Source organism: Sorghum bicolor, chromosome 3, assembly GCF_000003195.3.
Source record: "Sorghum bicolor cultivar BTx623 chromosome 3, Sorghum_bicolor_NCBIv3, whole genome shotgun sequence".
Classification (NCBI taxonomy): Eukaryota; Viridiplantae; Streptophyta; class Magnoliopsida; order Poales; family Poaceae; genus Sorghum; species Sorghum bicolor.
In genome coordinates this window covers 56,281,243-56,297,675 of record NC_012872.2, presented here as the reverse complement: position 1 = coordinate 56,297,675, position 16,433 = coordinate 56,281,243, and the positions used below count along the sequence as shown (strand labels likewise).

Genomic DNA, 16,433 nt, shown 5'->3' with positions numbered 1-16,433 from the left:
GGTCGGATCGGTGATACTGCTGATCGTCCTGTTAATAGTGGGAGAAGACAGCAGACAGTGACGCTGGTTGACCTTCCCCATCCCCTTTTTTACTGTAAGGCAGTACGCCACAGTGAAAGAGGTAAGATTGCATAGTGAAAGAGGTAAGGCCAAAGTGACCAGGGTGGTTGGAACAGTCGGCACCCTACCCTGTTGCGGTATGGGAGTCATCGCGCTTGTCACTTCGTGGGTACGGGCGCTGTATGGTGGAAGTCTTGTTGACCTGGTGGAGCGGGGTCCGGCGCCTGAGCCCAGAAGGGATCGGGCGAGACGGAACTTGCGTCCGAGACCCTGAGGGGTCGGGCGAGTCGGAACTTGCGTCCGAGGCCCTGAGGGGTCAAATGAGCTGGAGACCGTGCCCCGGTGATTATGGTTAATATGCTCTGTTTTTTACGTTTTTTTATTATTCTGATTTGGGTATCTTTTTTATGGTATCCAACAGAAAGCTTTGTGACGCTAAAAGAACAGCCCCATATCCTAGGAAGAAGAAAAAGAAAACGTCGCAACTTGCAAAGAAGAAGAATACAGATACCGGGAGATCGAAGCCTGGCACCTACGTGCAGTGTGTCACGAACTAGCCAGCCATTTGAAAAGTGCAGATGGACCGGACCTACTGCTGCCGCCAGTTGCTTCAATCAAAGTCAGGTAGGCGATCGCGACACGACTTTTTTTTTTTAAAAAAAACGCAGTCACGTGTCAACCATCCATCATCGATGGGTTGCAGTGCCGCCGCTGCGGTTGAGCTTGAGCACGCGCCCAAACCTAACAAACAAGCTGGGAGGTGCGGTGGTGGTGGTGGTGGCCATCCATCCATCCGCCGGGAGCCAGCGATAGATAACGCGGACAGACAGACCGACCGGACCATACGCACCGGCTTAGCTAATGCATTCGGCACACCAAACTTTAACCAAAAACCCGCCGCACTCGCCTGTCTCCTGCTCTGCCTATTTGCATGCATGCGTGCGTGCGTGGCTCCCGCAACGTAGGAGCCCCGGCACCGGCAGGCGGCAGACTACTATACGCCGCGCGAGATCCTCCTCCCCGCTGCTGCTGTCCATGGCATGGGGCACCTGCAGTGGACCGTTCGAGAAAAGCGGCCGGGCCGGCCGGGCGGCCGGGGAGATCGGGCGTCGTCGTCGTCGGGGCCGGCACAAATAATGCGTGCAGACTCCAGGCCCCTGCCCCGGCCCCGCGCGCACTCGACGACGGCCGCGCACGGCGGCAACAATGCTCGATCTAGCCTCTAGCGGCCGGCGCGCGCGTGTCGTTTTCGTGTCCAAAAGCGCCTCACTCCCGCGGCACTTTACCACTCATCGCCGCGGCTATTGGCCTGGCTGCTCGTCTGCCTGCCCTGCTCCGCACCGCGACCCCACACGCGCGCGCGCGCGATAATTTACAGGATCCACGTAGCAGGACAGATCCCTCCTCGTCTCTGCCCTTTGACATTTGCGCAGGGTCAGTGAGATCGGAACGAGAATAACTGACGCCTGCCTATAGTAGTAGTCAAGCGCGACCAATAATGGGGACCGAAGTATATATACGGAGTGTAGTATAAAAATAATTAATAAAAAGAGGGTGGGTGCAAGTAACTGTAAAAACGATTCATCATCATATTATAATTTCCTGTTTATTATTCCCACGCCTCACTCAGCCTGCAGCAGGCTTCTTTATGATGATACACGGGTGAGACTGGGCTCAAATCTTCCAGTCCAGCACCATGTCTCTCTCTCCTCTCCCTTTTGACATTTGGAGCAGAGTCAAAGAGAACAACACGAAAAAGCCTAGCCAAGCACGACGACGACGACGTCGACCACCGGGGCTGCGGGCCCCGGACCGCCCCCCTTTTGACAAGTGTACTTGCCCACACAGCAGCAGCAGCAGCATCCCTTCCACTGGCCTTGTTTAGTTCCGAAATTATTTCGGATTTTGGTACCGTAGCATTTTCGTTTTTATTTGATAAATATTATCCAATCATGGACTAACTAGGCTCAAAAGATTCATTTCGTCATTTACAGTCAAACTGTGTGATTAGTTTTTATTTTTGTCTATATTTAATGCTTCATGCATGTGCCGCAAGATTCGATGTGACAGGAAATTTTGAAAACTTTTTGGATTTCAGGGTGAACTAAACAAGGCCAAAGGCAGAAACCAGCCGCAACGCGCTCGCCTAGGGGCTACTAGGGATGCAAATCCTGGCGCGATCTCTCCTTTTTTTTTTTATCCCTGCCGCTGCTGCTCTGCCGCCGTGCCCACCACTTGCTGGCAGCGGGTTGACTTCGCATCGCATCCCAATCCCATCGCAGAAGATCGGGCCTGCCGCCTGCGGGTAGAAGAGTCCCCCGCGCCGTCCCGTGCCGCGTCTCTGCAGACCGACGGCGGCCCCCCACCGGCCTGCGCGTCCGAATACTCCTACACATACGTATACGCGTATGGAGTATATATGCGCGCGTGCGGGGGGAGGGCCCTGCTGGACTGTCAGTGCCAAAAGTCAACCCACCCCTTCCTCCTTCTCCAGTCCCCCGCATACGGGCAGGAGAGGAGCAGCACGCACGCGTCCCCTCTGTGCTCGTCAAAGGCTCCAGCGCGGAGAGCCCGGTCGTGGTTCATGCGCGGCGTGCTGCTGCGCATGGCGGAGCACTTCAACGACTGGGACCTGCAGGCCGTCGTCAGGAGCTGCGGCAGCGTCGCCGCGCACCCGGACCCCGCGGCGCCGAGGGCGGAGCCAGACGCAGCGCCGCCGGAGCCGACGACGACCACGCCCGTGGCGGCGCCGCCGGAGCGTCCGCCCGGCGCGCGTGCCACGCCGCCGACGCCGGTGGCTGTGCCTGTGCCTGTGCCTGTCCGGGGACAGGAGCAGCGGGCGCCGCCGCCCGTGGCGGCCAAGGCCGCGGCGCTCCTGTACGACCTCGAGTACCTGGATTTGGATCACAAGCCGTTCCTGATGCCGGTCGTCGCGCCGTCGCCGCGCGCGGGGGACAACGGGCGCGGCGAGCGCGAGGTGATGATCTCCTTCCCAGCGGGGGCCGCGTCCACGTCCGGGATGCAGCAGAGGGCGTCGCCGCCAGGCCGGAAGCCAGGCGCGCGCACGCCGCGGCCGAAAAGAAGGTACCGTACCGATGCTGTTGCTGTGGCTCAAACTCCATCCATCATCGTGTGTACTAGCTAGCATAGAACCATACCGTGAAGATGCCGACACAGATTTAGTGCAAGATTCCTTTTTTAGGCTTAATTTTGCGTGCATGATTTGGTTAGAGAACTAGAATGAAGTGCTGCACGACTGCGATGGCTTATTGCTTTCCTTTTTGTCTTCTCCATGGTTGTGGTATGATGACAGCAAGAAGAGCCAGCTGAAGAAGGTGGTGCGCGAGATGCCGGTGGCCGACGGCGGCTCGTCGTCGTCGGACCCGTGGGCGTGGCGCAAGTATGGCCAAAAGCCCATCAAGGGCTCGCCTTATCCACGGTAACTGCCTTTGACCCTCGCCTTGCATACTTTCCACGCGTTGCACTCACTGCTTGCTCGCCCGGTATAGCTAGCTAGCCTTATCGTCGATCGTTGACTGTCTGCAGAGCACTCAACTTGGTAGGATCCCAACACCTTAATTATTGCCACCTTTTTTAAAAAAAAAATTATTATAGCAAAGAAGAAAAAGGGGGGAAACGCCATCCTTGAGGCTTCACATAGATGTCCTAGTTGGGAGCTTTGATGATAGTTCAGCCACAAGAATAAAACGCCATGCCACTTGGGCATCATCAAGCAGCTTTGGTCGCACTGCACGTCACGTGTACATTTTGTAGTACTACAAGACAATTCGGTAGCCGTACTGCGTGCTCGCAGTTGACCTTGTGGCTGCTGCTGCTGACCCGCAGGCTCAACGAAGAACGAACTAATGCCCTGTTGCGATGGGATATCTGTGACCGCAGGGGGTACTACAAGTGCAGCAGCATGAAGGGGTGCATGGCGCGGAAGCTGGTGGAGCGCAGCCCGGCCAAGCCCGGGGTCCTCATCGTCACGTACATGGCCGAGCACTGCCACCCCGTGCCCACGCAGCTCAACGCGCTCGCGGGCACTACTCGCCACAAGACGTCGTCGTCCGGCGCGGCCTCCTCTCCCAAGAGCCACGAGCAGGGCCAGGCGGTCGAGAAAGCGGCCGGCCGTGGCGCCGGCGACCGCGAGCATGGTAACAACGAGACGTCGTCATCAATGGCCGGGGAGTTTGGCGGCGAGGAGATAGCGGTAGCCATCGACGACGACGAGTTCTGGCCTGCGGGGATGGACCTGGACGAGCTCTTGGCGCCCGTGGACGACGACTTCGATTTCGAGCACGTCGTGGAGGAGGAAGATGGCGTGCTGGGACGGCGGCTCTCCCTCTAGGTCGGCGCCGTAACTTCAGAACCTTGAATTGCAATAGAGGACGAAAAGATCTCGCCTCGAAGAGAAGCTATGTATAGGCGTCTTTTTTGTGCGCGTTTCTGACAAACAGGATCCCGAAAACTAACGGGCTCAATTTCCGTTGTACTTGCGTAATCTCCGAGAAGTCGGTGCGCATTGATTTTTGTACTCCTAAAATTCAGGCGCACCTTGGCTGTACCGAGCACATGGACCAGGCAACAGACCTGGAACCAAGTAAAACGCCGACACATTAATACCATATCCCATAGATTCAATTCATCCACCACAGACGCAAATGCGACTATTCCAACGGTAAACCAATGTAACATAAGTCACTGCAGAGTACTATATTCAGTTGTGAAGATCACAATATGGCTTTGCTAACAAGAAAAACATCTTTAGACCAAAAAGAATAGGCATTCCACAGATTATAGTTTTACTGTCTTTGTTACCACAGATGTTGATACCACAGAATAGCATACCATGATATGTCCATCAAAAACTACGGCAAGCAGCACTCAGACACGCTAGACTGTCATACAGAAAGCTTACAAAAAGCAGAAGACTTTAACCAAGCTCAGCACCCAAATGGGTGGACGTTACTAGATCATAATTTCCAAAGACCTGGATTTACAAAAGACGGGCAAGTCCGAACTTTAGTATTCCCACTTCTTGAGCTCCATACCATCAGGAGGGCTCCCTTCCACCTTCTTTGATCCAACATCTTTCCAATTGGTTGAGAGAACAGTGCCATTAGATTCCACCTGCAGGAACAGGCAAAAGGATACGTGAGTATATATAGACATAAAATATAGCTGGATCCAAATCTAGTAGTAGCTGGGCCAAAGATCACGTACGAATGACTTCATCATGGCCCTCCGCATATCTTCATCAGCATCCTTGTAGATGTCACGGAAGAATTTGTTCAATGCAGCATCACCATCAAGTTTTTCTTCCTTCTCCTGATGCAGACAAGTCATGCAACCCCATTCATATTCGAGAAAGCTAAGTTGCAGCAATAAGATTGGTACATATATACTAAGTGGGAATCTTGATCAAACCTCCTTTTTGACTTCAGCTTCCAGTTTATCCCAGTCTTTTTTTGCCTTTGAAGATGGGTATGAAGGTCTTGGGGCTGTTTCAGCTGCAGAACATATACACAAATAAAATGTCTCTGTAAGAAAATACAAGACAGTTCAAGAAACAGAATGATCCAGATTGTTAATTGGCCAACATTTTATTATCTACAGAAATCTGTTCACCTCAAACTGTAGATCATGTACAGACCATCCATGAACCATGAAATGGACACTACAAAACTAACATGTGCACAAATCCATCACACTCAAATTAGTAGCCTCACCGTACGGTTACTTGCACAACAATCCAGATTGTTTAGCTAACTAATATAATCTAGATAAGGCTGTTCATCTCAAACTATCTATCATGTACACAGTTCCCGATAACTTAAGCTTAACCATTGACCATCCATGAACCATGAAATGGGAAACTGTAAAAGTAAATTGTGCAAAACTCCATATATCTTAACTTGGTAGTTCATTTAACGAATACATAAAAAGTAAATTCTTGCTAAGGAAAGCAAAGATGAGGTCACCTCAACAGATGGTCTCTAAGAGTATTCGTTAATATTGCTGCATAACTACAAGCACAATACTTCTGGTTGGCAGTATTATAGTGATGCTAACATAGTTTTAGAAGTTTTCATTTTTCATAAATGATAAGCAGCAACATGCCTATGCTTCTTCTGTCGGAACCAATACTTCAAATAGCTGAATTAGGGCAAAGGATATGAACAGTCTATGATACACATTGACCATAATTTCCCTAATATGCCATAGTAATGAATATCACATATGTTGAATATCAAAGTCCTTTTGAATGACAATATGATACACCATTAACCATAATTTCCCTAATATGCCATAGTAATGAATATCATGTATGTCAACATTCGTGCAACATGCAGGTTTTCATTCCATTCATCTAATTGCACAATAATTCTAATATCCAGTATTATAAACTTCAGGCATGAAACTAGTTTCAGGGGGCAGTGTGCAAACTAATGTAAGGTAGGGGAATGATATGGAACTGAGCAATAGAAGGGTATAGAGGTAGAAAAATACCCATATAAAAGCATCCAGCAACCACAAGATGGTCAAAGAAACAAAAGCAAATTCAGAACTCTGGCCTACCCACAACTCAGAGTTAGCACTGAAAAGGTGCCTGACTATATATCACTGTAGCTGCCAAAAAAAAGGCTCTGGCTCTGGCACAAATGAACAGGGAATGATTAGGAGCTGCCAGAGCCACGTTTTTGGTGCTCTACTGGGTATGCCACAGTACCCCTACAGTTGCGGAGCCGGAGCCGGCGGGAGCTCCACCGAACGTGCTCTAAATCATGACCACAGTTTCCTAACTATAGAGACTCACCTTCCAAAAAAACAAAAAAAAAAAACTATAGACTCGGACATGATGAGTGGCAATAGTTCAAAGATATATTACCTGGCGTGCTTATCTTCTGGGGAACAGCCTTTGGTCTTCCGCTATAATCCAGGGTTGTCCATGTCACCTGCTCAGCTTTTGCAAGGCGTATTTCGACCTTGGTGGACAAGACTTGATATTTGCATTTCTCAGGGATAATCTGATTTCCAACAATATAAAAACATTTATTCACACATAAATAAAGGATATTCAGTAAGCTAATCAGATAACTACAAATAGTCCACAAACATAACTGGATTGACAAGCAATGCTTTGCGGAATTTAAACAACAGGCCCCCATGTCAACAGACCAAAAGAAAATGGCTCCATTACCAGGTCTTATTTGGTTTTGTAGGTCACTCCAAAGGAAAAAAGAGAGAACAAAAATGCAACATCAATTTAGTTTCCACAAACTAACAAACAATCATTCTGAAACCTAATATACATGAATTTTATACTAGCATTCAAAATTATTTACCAAGAGCAGATCCAAAAACAAACCTAATATGCTGCTGAAGCAATTTTTGGAATTCACAAATTCAAGTCATTCTATGCTTATCAAAACAATTGTATCGACTGCATTATATATGATGAAGAAAAAAGAAAGGCAGTGCTGTGTATAAACCCAAATCTTTGAATGAAACACTATTATGTCTTATAGCTAACCATTTTTGCTAAATCACAAAAAATTTAGGTGGTTGAACTTCACAGGGGTTAATGTTAACCACAAACATCCACAGTTGAGCACATGACCTCCTAAATACTTCTTTAAAAAATAACACAAAGCAACATCTTAATTTGAAACCCCATTGCCTGTGTTTATACAGTCGAAAAAAGGTAAAGTGAAGCTTATATGTGTGTTTTTATTTGTTTCCCTAAAGTTGTTTAAATTTTCCACTCTTCACCTTTTGATTGAGAATCAGCGCCTAGAAGTCGTAAATAAATTTATATTCAGTAATCAGTATCTGACCCTTGTCTTGAAGGGAAGGTGCTAGCTATAGGTTACACGGTGTAACTTACACCTTAGTAAGAATGAAAAGCAACATCAACATAGAATGGAGAGTGATTACCTTAGCAAACAGACGGGGCTGAAAATGGTATGGTTCTTCACCAGGGACTTCAATGGACACACTTAACTAAAATGAGAAACAAGATCAGTGAATACAGTAAAAAAGACAAAAGAACTATAATAATAATAATAACATGAGCAGAACACACCATCTGTTCACCAAAATCAATGACTACACTATCAGCGGGAACACCCTTAGCAAATATTGTCAAAACCACTTCTGTGGCACTGTTGTAGTAGTCATGCCTGCAGCACAATTATTTAAGAGAAAATTTTAGCAAAAAACTAGCTACTCATGCTTGACATTAATTTCAGTAAGGGAGAAGCATTTTGCTTTCCTCCTTGTATGGCCCCCGAATTAGAATAAGCTTAGTAAAAAATCTGTACTGGAAAAAGGTAAAGTGGTTTGATTACATAGCATTCAGTATGAGCTAGGTGGTTCAAAGAGTTCTAGGAATTTACACTAGCTACCTGTATTTAGGTTTGCTTGGGGGTTCTACCACTGGCGGTGTATTCTCCATATTTGCGACATCCTCCTTGTCCTCAACAGTAGCAGCAGCAGCAGCCACAGGAGGCTCAACATTCTTTGCTGGAGCCTGGCTAGATTCCTCTGGACACATAAATCAAATAACAGGGCAGATACTATGAGATGATTGAACTGAAACATAATTTTTCTCCAGTACACAAGTCTGCTGCAAACATTTCTCAGGCAAGGCAGCTAAGTGGACACATATCATCAGGAAGTAGCATGCGCCACACTGCATTCCCAATTTACCGCCCCCCCCCCCCCCAACACACACACACAGACACACACAAACCACCACCACCCACACAGACACACAGCTATATACAGTTATACACAGACACACACTACTGAATTTAATTTTGCCCACCAGCAATGCGCTCTTCACATTCTTTCAATAGACGAGTAAACCTTGAATCGCCTGATGCATAGGAAGAACCCAACTCAAGAGCAGCCTTTGCAGTTTGGTATTCTTCAAGCTTAATGCATGCAGCACTGTAAATAAGAAATAAATTATAACTTAGTATATAGATAAAAATGTAGCAGAGGGAATTATGGGAGTGTTCATGTATAACTTTTATTGAAAAAAATGAAGAGTGCCACTAACCCTTTCCGGTAGTAGGCTTTATGCATCGTAGGATCAAGTTCAATTGCTTTGTTAGCATCCGCCACAGCCTCTGCAAGTTTAGTTAATTCCTTTAGTGCTATAAATTTATTGTGTTTAAAAAATATATATATACAAGCCAATGGTGGTAGCATCAATAACACTACAAACAGAAAATAAACCTCATGTGCACTTTGTTGTTACACAAACAAAGGAGGTTGCAATGAATGACAACACCATGTAGTTTATTATTTTAGTAATTAGGTTACAATGATTCACACGTAACTGAAGCCAAACTTTACACACCACTTCTTATCACAGCCACACCATGCGTTTCTTATGGTTCCTACTGATTCAGATGAAACAGGAGACAAACTTTGCATTCCATTTCTTAGTGTGAACAAATACTGCATTCCTAAATACATGCACAGCACCACGACAGTAGCAAACTAGGGACATACCTTACAACAAACATCCCGACACAGCAATTAGGGAACTTGAGTTAAACCAGGAACTTGAGATAAACTGTATCACACGCACAGCCAGGCAACAAGTAGGGCACTAGGAATATACCTTGCAACACACAAGTCAAAGCTATACCCCAAACATCATAATTAGCTCTGGACATTTGAAGTAATCTGAATCTTCATACTCTACTGGCCACACAACAGCCAACAACGAGCCCAACTCTGGCTAATCATATACTTAACTCTACCCGACCATTTCTGAAACCCCAATTCATATAGTGCCTCTTTAAAATTCGAATCACATGATTCATCGCCAGGTCTACACCAAAGGCTGACGTTAACCTCCCACACCCTACCCTAGAATTGCCACGAGTTCAGTCGTCACAACAACAAAACAGCGAATCAAACGCCTTCTAAAAAACGCGCGGCGCTATACCAAACCCTTGCGGTTACATTCACACGCGCGCCGAACTAGTGTCCCCACACGTAAGCGCACAAGCAATCGAATCAAACCCTATCGGAGTAGTAGGAGAGAGCAAGGAAGGATGAGGGGGTGTGGGGGGAAGAGCACTGCCCGCACCAGTGTAGTTGCCGAGCTTGATGTGCGCCTGGGCGCGGTCGGCGTAGAGTTCGGCGGTGGCGGGCCCCGCGTCGATGGCCTGGGTGTAGAGCTCGGCGGCCAGCTCGAAGTCGTCGTCGACGAAGGCCTCCTTGGCCTTGCTCTCCAGATCCGACGCGGCCATGGCGGCCCCCCGGGCGTCTGCGGGCGACGACCAGACGATGACTTGGGCGAGAGCGAACAGAATAATCGAGGTCACTCGAAGGTGGGCAGGCAGGGCAGGCGAAGGGATGGATGGGGTTAACGACGCGGCCTTTTGAAGGGCCCGTGGCGCGATTCTAGAAAGTTCGATGCGGTAAAGGCCGGAGAGGCCGAGGCCAGGGCCGGGCCTGAGTTTTGCATGGGTTAATTGCGGGGGAAGTTCTGCGGGTGCTCTCTTTGGGCCTGTTCTGCTTTTTTCTTTTTTTCTTTTTGCTCTTTTGTGCGGATCAAGGCATCAAGTGCTTAGTCGGTCGTATGATGATTTTGGTACTAGGAAGGTTCGAGATCCGCTCATTGATTGGTTAGATTTGATTAGTTGCTGACTGGCTTGTCAAGTGGCCTTACTCCAACTTGTTTAACCTCTTCCGCTGGCCGCTGCTTCTGTTTATATAGCAGTAATTTGATTTGATCCATCACGAATTGGGAACAGGTTCGTGATTTTGTGCTGTGGTTAAGGTGACTAGCTAGATTAGATCTCATGGTCATGGTGTTGCTTGGAACTGTGGCTAGGAATGTGCCATGGGATGGGATCCTCGCTGTTATCTTTTCTTTAGTGAGCATCAAACCTCGCTGGTTGCGGGCATGTACGGGCAACCAGAGATTCCCAATCGAGCTTACACACAGTAAACGTGTCGTTTTTTAAGAAATTAATTTTTAAGTTTGACTATATTTTTTTAAAAAATATAACATTTATATATTTTAATATATTTACTATGATAAATTTTTCAATGTTAATCTAATAATACTTATTAACATCATAAATATTATCAATATATATATATATTTATATATTTGATTAAATTTAAAAGAAATGACTCTCGCTAAGCAATACCCGTTCAGCTAGCTGAAAAAGGCTTCTGCTGATGTTAATTTATTATGAGAAAAAATATTATTACATGACTGAAAAGTAGTGCTAATAGGTTCAAACGAACAGGGAAGCTAAGATTAATGCTACATAGATGTCGCTATAAATGCAGAAGCTAGCCCTTAGATAGCCAGAATAGCAAAAACAGTTACGACAAATGACATGTAATAGATTTTAAGCTTTAGCAATTTAAAAATGGCGAGAAGCAATTGTAAGGCACAGTGGTATTGACGTATTGTGAGAAATATGTTGGATATCAAGTGAACTATACTTTTCGAGCTTTCTTCAAAACTAACATAATCTTATTTATCATGGAATCATGATTGCCTGAGATTCAACTTTAAATCGAGTCAAGCCGAAGTCAAAAGTCACTCAAAATCATCTTATTTTTATTTTTAAAGAAAAATAAGCTTAATTAGAACATTTTGGAACAAGTCATCGAGCTGGCACAACAAGTTTTTTGTCCAACCCCCACATGTACCTAACAAGAGTATAGTTATTTTAATGCTCCAATAACAACATAATCATTAGAACTAACAATGTTTGCTAGTGTACAAGGTACTTAGAGCACAGAGCTCTAAAAACCTTAGAGCACTTTAGTTCATTTTTGAGATCTAAAGTTGTAATGTGAGGTGGACTAAAGTTTAGAGCTAACTTTTAACTCTCTATTTGAAGACTTTAGCTCTAAAGTTTAGAGAGCATATCCAAACATGCCCTTAGTCTTATAAACATAAGAGAAGGACTTGAGCTAGCTAAGGCAAAAATAAAGGAATCAACATCTCAAATAAAGATTGAAGATAAGTATTGAAAAACCCTAGATGACAATCACGAAGCTTAAGGCATAATACAAGAGAAGCTTGGACAAATTGGAGAGAAGAAACACACTTAGATGAGCTCTCCGGTGAGGTGGTGAAGGCATTAAAGAAATGGAGTGAACCATGTTCGAGGTAAATTTGGAAGTAGTGCATACTTCTTATGTGGACACCAGATTTTAACACTAGAGATTTAGTATAAAACTTTGCACAGGCATAGTGGAGAAAGAAGAGAGCATCAAAGCTCTCTAGTGATGCACCAAATAGTAAAGGTTGAGAGTCATGTTTAGGTTTTGGTAAGTAATAAAAATATTTGCGGACTAATGGTTTCTGATAAAAGGTCAAGTGTAGTCCACAGGCAAGACTGTTGGCTACATGAAGCCCAAGGTGGAGATGGCGTGATCATGAAGGTGCAAAAGCTCAACAAGTTTAAGATATGTAAGCAAAAAGGAGAAACAATGAAGTGGAAGATACTATGAAGGCAAAGGTATATGCATAGGTCTTTGTCATTCACCGGCCACATGGTGACTAGTGGAGTGAAGTGGCTAGATTTTTAGTTTAGATAGTCATAATATGAAAAGGGGCAAATCAAGTTGCAAAAATGGTTATCTAGTGCCACTCTATGAGATCTAACTTTGCACATGCATTAGGATTGAGTGAAGAGGTGGCTTCAAGTGAAGGTTTGTAAGATGCTAACTTGGGGTTCAAATGTGTTGCTTGGAGTTAGTGCTTTGAAAAGGTTTGAGAAAAATGAACTTGGTGGAGTGTTTTGACACTCATAGGAGCTCTCTGATGTGCACTAGAGCTTTGAAACAATGTTCCTCCCAAGGATTATTTTTTAGCACATAGACTTAAACTTCTAGTGTAGAGAGGGGGCGGAGAAGCTCAGGAACTATGCAAGAGGAGGGATTGCCATGTTTAAATTCACTCACTAGAGCTCTTTGGTGTGCCACTGGAGAGATGCACCAGAGAGTAGCTTTAGAGAGGGTTGTTTTTGTGTTCTTTGGGGCGTTACACGCATTGAAGCTCTCCAGTGGTGCATTGAAGAACTCAACGGAGTTTAACTGATATAGTTTCTGCATAGTGCATCACACAAGTCACCATTAGAGGTAGCCTATGGTGCTCACTAAAGCTCATTGGTGCTTTTATTTTTAGCCCAGTAAAAATATAGCGCTCTTTTGGTGTGTGAGACTATCTATAAAGGGCTTGGCTAGGCATGACACAACTCTTGGACCCCCTAGCTAATATCCACACACATTAGAGCTCAACCTAACCCTACACTCTCATTTGCTTGCTTGTGATTGCATATTTGAAGAGATTTGTGTGATTCAAGTGCATTTGCTTTGAGAGATTACATTCAGTGGCACTAGCATACAGATTGAACATTGTTTGATGCTCCAAAGGAGGACTTTTGAGGAGCTTTGCATTCTTCCTTGCTAGAGAAGGCAAATAGTGACTCTAGTGGATAGAGGCGTTGAGAGCACTTTCTGATAGAGGAGAGGTGATCCTTGAGCTTACTCAACATGGATGTAGGTGACCGACAAGTTACTAAACCATGGAATAAATCATTGTGGCATCACTTGTTTGGCATTCGTTTCTAGCTCTTCCATTACTTTCCTTTTGATTCTAGCAACCTAGCATAGACTGCTTTGATACTTGGCTTATTTAGGTTGCTGATCACCATATGATTGCAAAACTATAGCTAGTGCACGTAGAATTATTAGGACCTCATTTGTTTCTACTCAAGCTTTTCTAGTGTCTTTGGTTTTAAAAATTGAAATTGGCTATTTACCTCTCCCTCTCTAGACATCACCTTGGGGAATTAGAGAAACCACCAAATAAAAGGAACTTCTAATGGTTAGCACTTTGGTGTGGTCACCAAAATTATACAATGCTCATGGCTTTTGAAGTTCATGTTTCCAACAACTAGTTGATGAGTTCGTTGGGGATATATCCAATTGTGCTCTTAACAAAGGGTCATGGCTATGCAAATGCACATGAGAAGGTCAGAATCCCCAATTAGGTGGTGCACAGAAGCTGGGCGCAAATATGCTCGGACTTTGGGCTAGCATAAATATATTGGGATCAAAAATTATTCTTTTGTGTATCGCTGGACTCAGTATTATCTTCATCTTGGCCAAAATCTATTTTTGGAAACGGATTGTGGGAATTGCTGGAGATGCTCTAGATGAACTTTTCTCATACATCTTGACACACATGTTAGTTGTATTGATCACGTATGTATATCGTTCCAATAAAAATAATCATGTCATAGGGGCCATATATGTTCGCTATACATCAGGTTAGAATTTTTTTAATGGTCAAGCTTAAACTCACATCGTTGTGAGATAGTTTTAAATCTCTAAATACTTGTATATAAAAGCCCAAATATTACTAATCGACCATCATTGCTTTGAACAACACTAATTATGATATGAAATAAACAAATCGATTCATTTTCCAAACATCTGAATTGCTTAAAACAATAAGTCCCGGAAGGTGGGGAGCTTGATCTCGCCTTCAGTGGTGAGCGGGATAGTGAAGGCGCCGATGATGGGGAGGTCGATGGTGAGCCCCACCTCCAACAGATAATCAATGTCCCAGTCCCCTCCCACATCCTTCATCAGCGTCACAATGAAGTCGTACGGCACCTTCACCGGCAGCTCCAGTTTGGTGCTGCCGCTCGCCGCGATCCACCCGGGGTCGGGCATCGTGCCCGACGCAATCACCCTAGGATTCATACAGGAACAAACCACCATGGGTGAGAGAGATCAAGTATGAGTGTATGGCATATGAAATTAAACAAAATCAGAATGCGGCCATTTGTGGTATGAGAGAGGGACATGCATGCATGACGTACTTGCCAGCGCTCTTGAAGGTGTAGGTGATCTCGCAGATAGGGATGCGGTGCGAGTAGGGATTGCTGACATCGACGTGGCTGTGCAGCTCGACGCCCTCGCGGCTGATGCTCCGGAAGGAGACGCGATCTAGCGCTGCCTCGGGCTTGGGGATCTGTGTCACCTTCTCCACCACGAAGCCCTTGGCCTTGTCTACCAGGCCGGCCATCAGGCCGACGCTCTTCTCCCGTCTCTCCTCCTCCCCTCCCGCATCCATGACGGCACCGCTGGATCGCACCTCCTCTTCCTTGCTCATTTTTGGGGAATAGGGACGATCTTGCTACGAGCGTCCGCAGGTAGTGTGTCCCTCGACGTGGACGGAGGCAAAAATGGGAAGTGGAACCGCATGTGTGAGGAAAAATAGGAGAGGAAAGCGCCAGCCTTTATGTGAGGCGGAGAACGCGAGCCGTGCATTCTGTGCCTGCCTGGCCATGTTGCATGCACCACCGTCACATGCATGGTGTGTCGACTACGCGCGGAACATACAGACTCACATCACATGCGTGATCCCATACACCGTTGGATCACTTGGTATCTTCAAATTTAAAGGTGTACGTCAATTTGATTTTGATGGCATACACCATTAGATCACTTGGTATTTAGAAATCCTAGAAAAGGGAGTTTTGTGCATACGTAAAAGTTTTATATAAAGCGGAAAATCCAAATATGTATAAATAGTGTCTTCAGTCTTCACTGAGTCACAGTTGAGACAAACTTTAGAAAGCGAATATGAAAGAAACAACTCTTAAGTTAAGAAATCGTTTCATACTCAAATCATTGGGTTGTCCCTCGTCCAGCTCAAAGGCAGCACGGAACTGCCGGAGAAGGATCTCACTGTCGCACCTCCGCTCACAGTCCACTGGTCAGGCATGACACATGTACGCTAATTGCTCATCTTAGCTGTACCCTCTCCCCCTTTGCCTTTGCCTCCATTGTTTTCTTTGGATCCCCAAATGTAGTAACGTTTGGTTCTTATTTTGGTTGTTTATTGCAAGTATCCAAATCTTAATGAACTAGTAGTAGTATTTATTAAATTTTGGTATTCTTATGTATAAAGGGAAGGGACCAAGCCCCCCATTAACCGTGTAAAGGAGTACCATCAGTTTTTATTAAGGGCATCTTATGGTGATTATAGTTGATATTTCATAGATCAAAGATGACAAATCATGGTTGTCTAGCTCTTTGAAATTACTAATTGAAGGGACACTGGGATAGTGCTCAAAAGACTTTATATTGCACAAGTATGCATTATCTTAGCAAAAACAGAAATATCCATATAATCCAACCATGGGCATAACAAGAATCGTTGTTTCGCTTTTGCATGTTTTGTTCTGCATTCTTATACATATAATTGACATTATGAGAAACCATACGTGCTAGCCATGTCTCGTTTAAATTTACCAGAGCTTTGTTTTCTTTATTATATCCAGTTCAATCTACTAATG

The 16,433-nt window shown here is 45.4% G+C and overlaps 3 protein-coding genes across 3 annotated transcripts; 1 reads left to right on the top strand and 2 right to left on the bottom strand.

The window, feature by feature from the left end:
• LOC8084855 (probable WRKY transcription factor 27) lies at nt 2,242–4,931 on the top strand. The gene is made up of 3 exons (XM_002458145.2): nt 2,242–3,144; nt 3,374–3,499; nt 3,961–4,931. The coding sequence occupies exons 1-3, from the start codon at nt 2,480–2,482 to the stop codon at nt 4,409–4,411; spliced, it is 1,242 nt and encodes a 413-aa protein (XP_002458190.1). The 5' UTR covers nt 2,242–2,479; the 3' UTR covers nt 4,412–4,931.
• On the bottom strand, nt 4,802–10,446 carry LOC8084854 (protein SGT1 homolog). The gene is made up of 10 exons (XM_002455936.2): nt 10,175–10,446; nt 9,131–9,200; nt 8,894–9,018; nt 8,472–8,610; nt 8,150–8,246; nt 8,002–8,067; nt 6,953–7,091; nt 5,491–5,573; nt 5,287–5,391; nt 4,802–5,193 (listed from the first exon to the last, which is right to left on the bottom strand). The coding sequence occupies exons 1-10, from the start codon at nt 10,335–10,337 to the stop codon at nt 5,086–5,088; spliced, it is 1,095 nt and encodes a 364-aa protein (XP_002455981.1). The 5' UTR covers nt 10,338–10,446; the 3' UTR covers nt 4,802–5,085.
• LOC8054910 (late embryogenesis abundant protein Lea14-A) lies at nt 14,334–15,277 on the bottom strand. Its single transcript, XM_002455935.2, has 2 exons — nt 14,952–15,277; nt 14,334–14,821 (listed from the first exon to the last, which is right to left on the bottom strand). The coding sequence occupies exons 1-2, from the start codon at nt 15,242–15,244 to the stop codon at nt 14,569–14,571; spliced, it is 546 nt and encodes a 181-aa protein (XP_002455980.1). The 5' UTR covers nt 15,245–15,277; the 3' UTR covers nt 14,334–14,568.

Bases quoted from the DNA above. Each gene is read 5' to 3' on its own strand.
- LOC8084855 (XM_002458145.2), top strand. From the start codon at position 2,480: ATGCGCGCGTGCGGGGGGAGGGCCCTGCTGGACTGTCAGTGCCAAAAG. The intron at 3,145-3,373 runs GTACCGTACCGA...GTATGATGACAG, and splicing joins ACGCCGCGGCCGAAAAGAAG to CAAGAAGAGCCAGCTGAAGA. The intron at 3,500-3,960 runs GTAACTGCCTTT...CTGTGACCGCAG, and splicing joins AAGGGCTCGCCTTATCCACG to GGGGTACTACAAGTGCAGCA.
- LOC8084854 (XM_002455936.2), bottom strand. From the start codon at position 10,337: ATGGCCGCGTCGGATCTGGAGAGCAAGGCCAAGGAGGCCTTCGTCGAC. The intron at 7,092-8,001 runs GTAATCACTCTC...GTTGGAAATCAG, and splicing joins AGCCCCGTCTGTTTGCTAAG to ATTATCCCTGAGAAATGCAA. The intron at 5,574-6,952 runs GTAATATATCTT...TATGTTCTGCAG, and splicing joins CCAGAAGATAAGCACGCCAG to CTGAAACAGCCCCAAGACCT.
- LOC8054910 (XM_002455935.2), bottom strand. From the start codon at position 15,244: ATGAGCAAGGAAGAGGAGGTGCGATCCAGCGGTGCCGTCATGGATGCG. The intron at 14,822-14,951 runs GTACGTCATGCA...TATGAATCCTAG, and splicing joins ACCTTCAAGAGCGCTGGCAA to GGTGATTGCGTCGGGCACGA.